The sequence below is a fragment of the Atractosteus spatula genome, chromosome 3 (genome assembly GCF_055471065.1).
Source record: "Atractosteus spatula isolate fAtrSpa1 chromosome 3, fAtrSpa1.hap1, whole genome shotgun sequence".
NCBI classification, from domain to species: domain Eukaryota; kingdom Metazoa; phylum Chordata; class Actinopteri; order Semionotiformes; family Lepisosteidae; genus Atractosteus; species Atractosteus spatula.
The window spans coordinates 27,450,903-27,463,988 of NC_142708.1; the positions used below are offsets into that span (position 1 = coordinate 27,450,903).

A 13,086-nucleotide genomic window follows, 5' to 3' on the forward strand; every position below is an offset into this window, starting at 1 on the left:
CTCCGTGACCCTGAATTGGATGAATCAGCTAGAAAATGGAGACAAACAGTGGCAGAAGAAACAGTGGACCTTTGTCAAGCAGATTAACCTTTCATTAAAGTTCGCAGAGTGACATGTTCTGGGTAGACATTATTACAGTACTATAAAGTTAAGCATGGTTTGACAGAAGCTGCAGCTTTAAAATGAGCCAAAGAATTAAACCATTACTATACCATAGCTGACTTGGAATATCATCGATGCCCTGTGTGAAAAGAATCAATTATACAGCCTAGAAAGGAATGTTAAAGAAACAGAAAGAAACAATTTATCCAGGGATTTTAATTGAGAAGGAACTTCTCTATTGAACTGTGCATGAGGTTCCTAGGTCCAAAGTCTCTTCAAAGCTTAATTTATTATTATTTTTGTGTCTGAAAGTTATGTATTTCTGATAAGGGTTACAGTAAACTGGAGCAACAAGCACACTTGAACAATTCAGAGATACCTCTTAACCTAATTAACATGTCTTTGGAATATGGAAGAGACTCTGAGAACAGCACTTGGGGATGGGGACAACATGCAGACTTCACACATAAGGCATCCCAGTCCAGGATACCGTCATTTGTACTCTTTCGTCAAATAGGCGCATGTTTACTGTTTTGAGAATGATGCATTGTACATTTAGCTTGGGATCTCCTAATTCTAACAAGAAATGCAAGGATTTCTTGAACAGTAACGCTGTACTGTTGCAGAAGTGATGTGTAAGTTTTACATAGCAAATAGGTGAATATTGTCACAGAGTGAAATGAGCGTGAGACGAAAGGTGTCTGGGACTATAATGATCTTATGTTGCATTGAATGGCCAGTGTCACCCTAAATGTTGATGCGGTTTGCTCCTTGCTCTCTGAGCTTTCCTCCCACTGATCAAAAGCCCTCTTAGCACAGATGCCGGGCAATTACCACACAGATCCAAGGTGACAAGGGGTCGCTTTACAAATTTAAATGTGCCTGTAACCAGGAAGTGGGTCTCTAGAACAGGGTGTGAATACACAATGTATTGGTACAGTACACCTGGCCATCTGTATACAGCCAGTTCCTCAACAAGCACTGAGCATCTGCCTCTGCCCACACCCAAAACATCAAAGGGACACTTTCAATCCCCTGAGATTGAGTCATGAGCCCCTGTCAAGAGGACTCTGGGAATTCTGGAGAAGGAAGGATTGTGAGACAGATTATAGCATTGGTCCCAGGAGAGGACTCAGACACCAGGGACTCTACAGAGAGCAGCTGAGGAAGGTTCTGGCATCATCTTCCACCATCATCCCCATATCTGACCTTGGACTCAGAGAAATCGAAGTAGGTGGAGGGGGGGCATGAGGGACCACATTGCTCAGGACAGCCAGGATCAGATAAGGTGCCTAAAACCACCACAGGAAAAACACGGAGTAGAATGCTGCTGGACTTTTCCCCTGGAACTCCAGGTTTGGTAATTGCAGGCCATGGTGTATTTGTGCTGGTTCGGAATGTGTGCCTTGGAGACAGTTTTTGTGTCTTGGTCTCTGGGTGTTGAGTCGACAGTATTAAATGTTGTAATTACTAGAGAATAAAAATGGCACTTTAGCAATACTGTCTCATGTGGTCTGTGGGTGCACTGGTGGTTCTGGAAGATAAAATGAACCTGCTGCTGGGTATAAAGGGCACAAGTCCGCTGCAAAGCAAAGTAGTTCCTGCATTTAGTGGTCACAGTCAGTGATGTAACAATATCAATGCTGAATTTAGGATTAAATGTTAAAACAGCTTCTCCCGATTTAGATATAAGATAAGATATATAGATATTAAAATATGTATTAGATCTTTTTTAAATTGGGGAAATGAGGGAACATACAGCAATTAAAAGTACTGAAAACAGCCTCATCAACTGTAAAATTCCTACATTTGAATGTTGCTTGTTTATTCTATTAGAAGTCTGATGAAACCACATAGATCTGTTCAGTTTCTATACAGTAAAAAAGTACAAGTATTGCTCAGCTTCAGTGTAATATGAATGAGAAGGAGTGTACAAGATTAAACATTGTTCAGATTTGAACAATTTGAACGTAGGCTATGAAAATGGCCCTGTGGTCACTCAGATACAGTATAAGAAAGTTGGCAACCATTCTCAATGGATGAATGTCCCTTAGATGAATGAACATATAAATTTACATTCTGAATTGTGTTTTAGACTACTCTTCATAACAAAATGCTGTCAAAAATGCTGAACAGAAATTCTATTTTGTACATTTCTAATATAGAAAACCTTGAAAATTTCCCCCCCGTTTCTGTCAGAGACACTTGGTTTGGCTGTGGTAGCTCGTGATATCTGTGATCATATTGGCTGTTACTGTAGTTTGGCTTACAAAGAAATTGAAATTAAAGAAAAATGTTATATTTGAATTCCTTCTGCACCTTTGTGAATTAGACAGTCATTAATAAACTCTTTCTTCTCTTTGTAAATTAAATGCTGCTCTGTGATGGACTGGCGTCCTGTCAGGGGTATTTCCAGCTCCAACCCTGAACTGGAAGAAGAAGTTTAATATCCCGACCTCACACTTTCGAATGTGAGTGAAAGTCTATGGTTATAAGATCAAAAACCTATTGTGGAGAAATAAGCTGAGGAAATTGTCCACAATTTCCTGAGCAAAAGTTTTAGAAAATTAATAATGTAATGTACAGTATCACCGACAAGGATTTTACAAAACTGTAAAGAATTCAACATTTGGGATGATACTCCTCATTAATAATTGTGACTATAGCTCTTATAATATGATATTGTTACAAAGCTCTGTGAAGCTTTTCAGTAATGAATAAACTCCTTTTCAAAAAGAGCAAATTTGCTCATTATTTACAGACCTAAATCTCGACTTTTTCAAGTTGCAGTGGATGTGAGCCCAGGACAGGATATTTGGGACAGAGATGCTGGGTTCTGTACAGTATGATGGCCAGGGGGTTTCTGTAAGGACACCAAGCCTTAGTCTCTGATGGCAGATGTGTTAGCATCCAGTTCCTGCCAGAAAGCACCCCTAATTCATCATGAGCCATTCTATTATGGTCTGTAAATGGAGATACTGTAAGTGCAGATTTATTAGTGGAAATATAAGATGCTGCTTCTGTGAACTTCGTCAAAGTTCAATTCTATTTTAACACTGTGCATTCATTTCCTTGGAGTCCATCCACTGTGAGTAGAGTGTAAGGGACATTGATAGCCTTAATAGCCTGAATAATATGCCGGACGTTTTCTGATGATTGTTAGACACATAAGTACAAAAGATAAAAAAGTATCTAAAAAGTCTTAAAGTGAAATCATCTTAGTTTCAAAATGATAACCCAAAGCACTGTACAAAACATACAAAAGGTTGTTTTTGAAGATTGTAAGACAAGGCATATGGAAAATATGTACATTCCTAAAAATGGGAAAGATTATTTGTGTGTTTTTTTGTTATAGTAAATTTAAATAAATATAAATATTACGATAAGGAAATAGACATAGAAATCTTACAATTCTGTATTGATTTTCAGGAATAAGACTTTTTAGGGGGGTTCTATTTTACATGAACTAAAACAAATTAAATGATTAACAAATCCCATTTCATAATACATAGTACATAAGGCAGAAAACAAATTACAGTACAAGCCATACAGTATATTGATGTCTTTTTACATACATCTGCCATATGGACTTTTTTCACGTAGCACACTTGATGGCAGCAAAGTGCTTTTGAGGTTCCAGGTGTTTAAAACTGAAAAGGCAGCAGACCAAACAGGAAATTCAGCATTCAAAAATATTCTGTTATCACTCATCCGGGTATTGATCTATGACATGATGACTCGCTGAATCTCTCTTTCTTCATAGGGTGTACAGATAATTCATTCTATAAATCTAAATAACAAGCAAATGACCTACTATGAGCACCGAATTAAATACAGACACAGGAGAAATGAAATTGGAGGGATTCTTGCCTCACACTGGACAAATGTAAAAGTATAGGAAAGGCATAAAGCATCACTGCTGTCTGATTTGCAGATCTTAGAAACTGTATATGGCTGAGATAGATGACTCATAACTATCTACTGTATCAGTGTTTTTTCTCTGCTCACTATCATTACATTGCTATAAAATAATAAGCTGGTATATAACATCAGAGAGATTACTTACAAGAGGAGGTCATTCGGTCCATTCAGCTCATTTGGTTGTAGGTAATGGATCGGGAGATCGCTCCCAGCTAATATTTGAAAGAAGCAGGGATGTCAGATACATCATGGCTGAGTAGCCTGTTCCATATTCCCACAGCTCTTTGTTTAAAGAATTTCCTCCTGTCTTCAGTTTTAAATGCACTTCCCTGAAGTTTGCATTCTTGTCCTCTGGTTTGTGCTTCACTGTGCATTGTAAAGAAAACGCTGCTGTATTTGTTTCTGTTACAAATGAGAAGTAATGCAAAGTGGAAATAAGTTTTTGGGTGGGTCACGTGTTCAACTCTGATTGAAGCCTTCAAAATCTCAGCTTGCCTAAATCGGGTATAATATGAATATTAACGTCCTTATGAAAAAAAGAAATACGCACTTCCCTATAGCTTCCACCTGTGTTCTCTGGTTAATGTTTCACTTCTGATTCTCAAGAAGTCCACAATATGGGCACTGATGAGTCTATTGTCAATGGCTTTGAGGATTTTCATACTTGAATCAGATTTCCTCATAGTCTTCTCTGTTCATGACTAAAAGGATAAGTTCTTTTAGGTTGCCAGTGGAAGATGTTCTTTTTAACCTGGGAATGTAGCTGGTCACACTCCTCTACCATATCTTTTTATAATAAATGTTGTGGGATTTATACTACACTATATTCTAAATGAGTCTGGTACACTTTTAACACAATATCCCTTGATTTAAATTATATGATATAAACTGTATACCCTAAAATTTTGTTTGCTTTTTTATTGCTTTTCTCACATCTGGTCTCAGAGGCTTTGTCACACTGGACCTGACCATTTCTTGGGAAGATTGCTTGGAGGCTTGAAGGAGGTGAATCAGAGGATAGGGACTAAGTACATGTGATGACTGCAGGCAGGGCTAGAAGACCAGGTGTGTGTTCATTGCAGTCTACAAGCACTATGGTGTATTGGACAAATAGGAGAAGATTCCTCAGTAATACCACTGAGCCAGCAAGGAAGGCCTTGCGATGTCTTTGGACCCGAAGGAGGGATCTGTGTGAGTCAGCTCAATTCACATGGCCGCAAGCTGTGTCAAGGGTGTCTGATGTTGAAATACCACAGATTACATCACTGATAATGTGTCCAAGAACAGCGAGAGATATACTGCATATGTGTGTAATCATATGATTAACATGGTTCAGTTTTACCACCTTTTCAATAAATGAGCATCTCCTTAGAAATTTTCTTGTCGATAGATATTACTCCATTTTAAGGGAGAGCTCATGATCACTGTTCCGTAATACTTTTCTTTCTTCACTTTTTCTCACTCTATCTTGATCGTTTGAAAAGACTAAGTCAATACAGGTATTCCCTGTAGTAGGTGCTCTGACAAAATGAGTAAGAAAGGAGCCATTAGTCATGTGCACTGTCTCTGGATCTCCTAATGGCATTCCTCTCAGGTTTTTCCCAGTCCACATGAACAAATTAAAATCTCTTGTAAGAACCATCTCTTCACGTACATCCACATTTATCATTTCATTACACAAATATGAATTATGATGCACTGTTTATCTGAATTTCATGGTCTGTAGCCTACCTGTAATGCCATGCCTTTTGAATGTTTTTTTTTAAGTATAAACCATTCTAATTTCTAAGACAAACGATTCATCCAGGTTATGATCCTGTGTCTGAATGTTCTTCTTGATGTATAACGCTGTACAAGTACTTAATTTCCTGGTCCTTTGAAGTTCTGTTATTTTTTTCTTAGGTTCTCTTTTTGGTATTAATCCTTATGTATCTCTCTTGCAATTTTTTTGTATTCTCCCATGTTCCATTGTAATTTAAATGGTTTGGAGTTTTGTTTTATGATTGTTAAACAAAGTATTGAGTCAAAACAAATCTTCATACTGTATCTCTTGATTTCCAAGCCATATCCCATTATGGAGAACTAAAGGCATTTTTGTGCTTTCAACCATGTTTCCTTAATGGTATTTAACTTATTGTAGCCAAAAACCAAAAATACTTTTTATTTGCTTAATTTTTAAATGTCCTGAAATAAATACATAACTTACAAAAGGATTCCATTGTATAAGACATGTAGATGTACAGCACTACTGTATAGGAGTGCAATTTAATGGAAAAGAAGTCCTCATGGATGGATCATGCATCAGCTTTCAAAAGAAAATTATATTGCCACCTGATACAAAACATAACTTTTGTTCTAATCACTGGTTTTTGTTTACTTGCCTTTTTTTCTTTTTGGTTCTCACTTTTTGTAAGTTTTTGTAAAAGAACTTCACAAATGAAATATATGATTTTTATTACTACTAATACTACCACGAAAGAGCAGTGAATGAGTTGAACTTTATTTTTTTATTTGACTAAAGTATAACAACATTTGTTTATTACAGTCCATTTTTCTTCACAACATGCTTCTAGTTGTGAAAATTACAGAAATCACACACAACAGTAAAACAGTAAATTGCAGTATATGTCTTCTTGTTGGCAACTTGGTAGAAAATAAACCCAATGGTTTGAATTTATGTTTGCTTTGCGCATATAATCCAAATGCCTACAGTGCCTAAACGAGCTCAGTCAGCCATATAAGAATACAAAAGAGAACAAGTGATTGCATTAATTTTAATTAATTAATTAATCTTTTGGGTGTAACCACAAGGCCTTTAAAGTTATATGGATCATGGACAAGTATCTTGGAATTATCAAAATGAATAAGGTAGGGAAATAGGTAAATGTATATCTTACCTGTCATTAAATTTGAAGGAATGATTAAATGTATTGTGTTCCATTCTGTTTTTTCCTGGGGGTGCTGTTGTTCTGTAACACTGTATTAAATGTAAACTTCAGTGGTTTCTTTGTCAGGTGCACCCGTAGGAGATCAACGACATAATGAGGCACACACACCTCTCTGCTGCATAACCAAGAAGTGTAGTCCAGATCTGTCACATGTGTTTAGTCCAGATCAGTCACATGTGTATTAATTTATGATTGGAACACCTTCTACATGAAGGAATATCTGGTTTGAACTGTGCTGAACAGCAGTTGTGTGATGGAGTATAATTAATCATCAACTGACTGCAGTCAAAAAATTACAACCCCCTAACATCATTACATTTGCACAACGAGCACCTTTAAATTAAACAAGAAATCACTATTAATCAATACAAACTCAGCTACTGTGCATCTCAGTGAGCCATTAATTACATAATGGACAATCTTCCTACAGATACATTCTTGCATCCATGATTTAGGAAAATGGAGACCATATTCTGTAACTAAAATATATTCTAACATGTTCATATTTGTGATTCTATGAGTATTTGCAACTGCAGGGAGAATTAAATTAACTCACATTTTAACGTATTAATAAACAATTATTTTAAATACCATAGATAAAAAACATTTAACATATTTGAAAGTGTGGTAGTTTTTATGAAAAAAAATGAAAATCAGGCCCTGTGATGCTGAACTGGGAATGAAACAATAATCTCATTTTGTGCTGCTGTTTGTGTTGACAGAAACTACAGTATATAAAACGTTTACACCCTATTGTTTACTACACAGATTGACTGGATTTACAAATAAACTGAATGTTTGTACTGCAGAAATTGAGTTTTAAAAAAGAATCACAGTAAAATTAAGCTTAACTAAGAATGTGTACTAAAGTTAGGAAAGATAATTTTTATCTTAATGTACAATTAAATATAAACAAATAAAAGTTCCATTACATATACAATAAAATGGTTTAATTAAAGAAATATGCTGTATGGTAAAACATACAGTGCAAATCATCAGAACAAAACAAGAATTTGAGGAAAAATGACTTGTATATTTGTACATGATCATCTAACGGAAATGGTATTATTTTTTTGCGAAAACTTATGAGTCAGAAAGAACCGTTCCTCTGATGAGGCATTTTCACATTAACTTTTGTATATTTAATACATTTTCACCCATTGCAACTCATCTGTTATTCCATATTTAAACATTTAAACATTATTCAACTAGATTCAGCACTAAAGCCTTATCGGCCATAGAGAACAAAAGATACATACAGTGTGAATGAGATATGGTATATAGATATAGAGATATACAGTAGCTGATCACTTCTTCCCATATTGACATTTTGGGCAAAAAAATGGAAGAAATAAAATAGTTTCACATAAAGTTGCAATCATATGTAATAATAACACTATCCACAGTCCCCATACATACAATATTTCCCTTTATACTTTGCAACATTTTGTAAAGATTAATTACATTAGTAAAAAATAAATGGGTAAACCATATAAATCTTCTGTGCTTGTAGACTGCACAAAATCATAAAAATCTATAAAGGAAGCAGTTGGGGCAAAGATTAAGACATAAGTTAATGTTTAATTGCAATATACAAAAATGTTCTTCTTCTCTTATGCTTACAATTAATACGAATTGATACTCATAATAAAATATTTTGGTGTGTCTATGAGAATGAATGAAGGTGTTTTTAAGAGTTTATCTTTAGCAGATTGACCTTGTTAAAGATAAGAAGTGTTTGTGACTTGGGGCTCCCTGAAGGTCATATTCAAGGTGAAATTCCTTGTGAATCTGATGTTGGCGGATGTCATAAACGTCCATACTATATACTTCTGTTTAAAAACCATAAACGCATAGTAAAGCATAACTGTTTTAAAAGGAAATTTAGCCCTGGCATTCATGTGTAAGCTACATGCAAGAGTTTGTCCTTCACTTTTATGTGTATTTACTGTACAATCACAGTGCTGACTGAGCTAGACATTAGTGCTGGTACTGTATAAATATCTCAGTGAAAAAGATTATCCCTGTTAAAAATCAAATGACACCCTGTTCGTATTGTATAATGTCCATATCTATCTAAGAACTATTGTTAGTTGACTGCATTTTCAAGTAAAATAACTCAGCTGTATTAAAATAATAGAGTAGTTAATGGAATAGCTCATTTTTAATGACCTTATCTATTGTCAATTATCTTAATGGTACCCTAGAATATCCAGATCCTGTAAACAGTTTGGAGTGGTTTACACATATAGAGTATATCTGTAAGAAATTCATATAAAATGAAAGCAAAAGATAAACAAATCTCAAACACTTATTTTTCTGTATCAGGGTAAAAAATATGAAGTCCATCTAAAGATATAAAGATATGATAAGTATAATATTTTATTACTAAACTAATTCAATTCAATGGAATCTTACTTTTAAATGGATAGAAGCAAACTGAGTTCTGGAATAACTCTACAATCACATTCCCATACAGTATATTTGTACAGTATACACTGTAAAAAACACTGGTTTATACAGAATACATTTCTAAATCCAATCAAACCTCCAAACAGTCTTTTTTATGAAAAGAAGATACTGTGAAAGATTCATTCTGAATATTAGTGAGTAGATTTGAAGAACAATAATATAATAATAGTAATAGTGTAGTAAATATTTTTATTGTGTATATAAAGTGGTATGCAATAAATATAATAATCTTTGGATTCTAAATATTACATTTACTGGAAAAAAACATTTTATTTTAGTCAACCAATATATTCTGGATTACATTCTACATTAGGCATCCTAATACATATACAGTAAATTGTATTTTATTTTACAAAATCATGTTTTGTTCTTTTCAGCTATGAAAGTTTTTTTTTAGATTGGATATTGTCCCTTTCATGAACATAATTACTTTAATAATTAGGCTTTAATAATTGGGCTTTGGAATGGCAGCCAAAGAACCCCCTGTAGCCTCTCACAATAAAGTGTGGTTCTTCAACTTTGGACTGACACATCTGCATGACACTCTGATCAGGAGGATTCCAGGGATCAACGTTCTTGACGCATCAACGAAATATTTAGTGCGTTCAAAGCAGTGGGCTGACTCTATAGCAACAGTATGTATCTACATTGCTTCTTTCTGTTCCTTTGCATAAACATCTCTGAACTCTCCCATCCAGGACTAGAATGGGAAGCAGAAAAGGAGGTGAGAATTGAAGCTATCAGGAGAGGCATTCTGGAGCAGCTTGGCTTGACGGAACCTCCATGTGTGGAGAAGAAAGTGAGCAGAGCTGAGGAGGACAGAGTCTACAGTACTTACCTTCAACAAATAAGACAAAGAACCAGAAACACATATAGGGACCACAGTGACAAAGACAGAAGAGGCAACCACACTTTTCTGGTTGAAGGTAAGTTAGCATACTTGAATAAAGGAGAAATGAAGTAAAGGGCAATTACTTGTTAATGTTCCATCTTTGAAATAAACACTTCCCCAGTGATGTGAGATCATCAAAGGCAGAGGTCGTGGTATATATTAAGAAGGTGACTTTTCATCTTCACAATCCTTTTAAATGATCAGAATTTGGTGTTCTGGTATGAACTGATGAAACAAACTAAAAGCAAACAACCACATAAACGTGACAAATTTTGATCCTTTGTACACCAAGGACTCTTTAAATGAGACAATAGAATCTTATTTTTGGGAACTTTACAGGAAATCAAATAGCAATTAAAGAAATATGGGACAACTTTGTGTTTCTGTCTGATATCTTTATATCTGTTAGCCCATTTAGTATGAATTACAAGTCAATATGTAGTTAAAATTATTATAAATAACTAGGAAAATAATAACTACAGCTTTTTGGGGAATAAAATAGCACATTACAAAATTTTTACAGTGTATAATTATATAAAACAATTTCATAGTATTCCAACAAAATCTAAAACTACAAATTACCTGTATTGAAATTAGAATTTCCAATGGTGGGAAAGTTGAAGAATTGTTTTAAAGTAGGTCTAAGTTTCATGAAACAGACTAAAGTTGAGAGAGTCTTAAAAATGCATCTTACCCTACCCTGTCTGAATATTAATGATTAGGATTACTGAGGATTACTTAAATATTCTTTAATTGGGACTTAAAGATTCAGTGCCTGAACTGGACTGGAATGTCTGTCTTCTGTGTTTTTCTGATTTACTGAAAGGGAACAGTGTCAGATAAACCCCCCAAAACTGAAGGTGGTACTCCAGTACATATTACAGAAGATATTGTTTAGGTGAAAGACTACAAAGATCCCTGAGAGACCATTCTACAGTAAATGACACAGTGCTGTGTCACCAGTAACCTACTGCAATCAAGGACCATGACACATTTGTAAATGATTTATTTGAGATTATCTTATCAAAGCAAATTCAATCGGAAGCTTGACAAATGACTTTAGCGTTTAGTTGTTCAGTAATGGTTGTTTTCGAAGGTGAGCTATAACCTTTTCCCTTGAGACTTTTCATTTAACTTTTCGAATCTCATCAACCAGAAACATGACAGCAAATCTTACCCACGATATCACATATATCACAATATTCAGAGTTTTGAATGTCATGCAGTATTGTCCTATAGAGAGCAGCTGAATATATATATTTTTTACAGATCATAGTTCTTTTCAGTCACAGATCTATCACCACTACACTTACAGATTTTGTTTCACATTAAGTTTATGACATGCTCTGCCCCCTTGATGCAAATAAGTTGATGCCTGCTTTCTTTTTGCTCTTTGTTTTATACCGGATAACCTTGTCTTCATTTACTTCTGATATTATCGAAAAGTACTTTTTTCATTTTAAGGGTATGTTTCTTCCTAGGAACAATATTTGAAGACAACAATCAAAAACAAAGGAAAGGGAAGAACACCCAGAGGTTTATTTTTGACCTAGATGTACAGAGACACAAAGGCTTCCGAGTGAAAAGAGCATTGTTAACGCTGGCTATAAGACAGAAGGGCAGAAGAAGATTCAACGCTGTACTGAGGATTGAAGTCTATCAAGTGCTTAAAGCCAGCCTCAAAGGCAGGGATCCTCACCGCCTTTTTGTAACGGCAAAAGTAAGCAGACCACAGAAAGCTGTTTACACAGAGAAATTTGACATTGAGCGAGCTATTAAACTTTGCCTAGCACACCCAAAGGACAACTGCAGCCTTGAAGTAGTGTTTTCCCATGATATCATAAAGGATCCAGTAGGGGCAAAACTGAAACTAGAAGGATATACGGCCATAAAAAGGAGTAGAGCACGTAGGCATGCCACCCCGGACGACTGTAATACAAATCAGAGGCAGTGCTGCAGGAAGACGATGCAAGTGTCTTTCGAGGAAATTGGATGGGCAGACTGGATTAGAGCACCTAAAGGATACAATGCCTATTACTGCGATGGAACCTGCCCACCTAAGTACAAAACAGTCAATGCTTACACTGAAATCAAGTCCAAAATGCATCGTCTTTCAAATGGCATCATTCCTGGACCCTGCTGTGTCCCTATGGCTTATGAACCGTTAACCATAATGCACCTGAACAGTGAAGGCAAATTAACTATTTCCACACTGGAGGATATAATTGCTTCTAGCTGTAACTGTGCTTAATTTTATAGTTGAATGATATAGTCACTGAAAGCAGCACATGTACTTATTTGAAACATACAGGGTACATCACTGGAGACATAGTACAATGTGGTCTATTTTCTTTAATATTTATAATCTTATAAATCATGTGTATTTTTATGTGAATCGTGTATTGATCAAAACGTTTTTTCCTTAAAGTATATTTTTATTTTTTTACAATCCATTTTGTATTTATTCCTATTTATTTTGTCTGTGTAAAATTATAAAAATAGAAAATGATTGACATTTAAATTCATTTATTTTTTTAATTAATCTTCTATTGTTTTATTTTTTAACAGACAACCTATTTAAGATGAGTTTCACTAGCAGTTAGACTAAAAGAAGTCTTCAGTAACACTTAGGAAATTGCTCCTATTCTTGCTTATCGTAATGATGATGTAGCACATTGGCAGTGTACACAAATGGAGATCTGGACATTTTAAGTTTGTATTTGAATATTTTAGTATAATATTGAAGTTTGA

The 13,086-nt window shown here is 35.0% G+C and overlaps 1 protein-coding gene across 1 annotated transcript; it reads left to right on the forward strand.

Annotated features, from left to right (window-relative positions):
* The first annotated feature begins 10,080 nt into the window (after positions 1-10,080).
* Positions 10,081-12,586, forward strand: LOC148837641 (protein decapentaplegic-like). The gene is made up of 2 exons (XM_088909907.1): positions 10,081-10,369; positions 11,817-12,586. The coding sequence occupies exons 1-2, from the start codon at positions 10,081-10,083 to the stop codon at positions 12,584-12,586; spliced, it is 1,059 nt and encodes a 352-aa protein (XP_088766033.1).
* Positions 12,587-13,086: the final 500 nt, after the last annotated feature.

Coding starts and splice junctions, on each gene's coding strand:
- LOC148837641 (XM_088909907.1), top strand. CDS start 10,081: ATGTATCTACATTGCTTCTTTCTGTTCCTTTGCATAAACATCTCTGAA. Junction 10,370..11,816: donor CCACACTTTTCTGGTTGAAG/GTAAGTTAGCAT, acceptor GTTTCTTCCTAG/GAACAATATTTGAAGACAAC.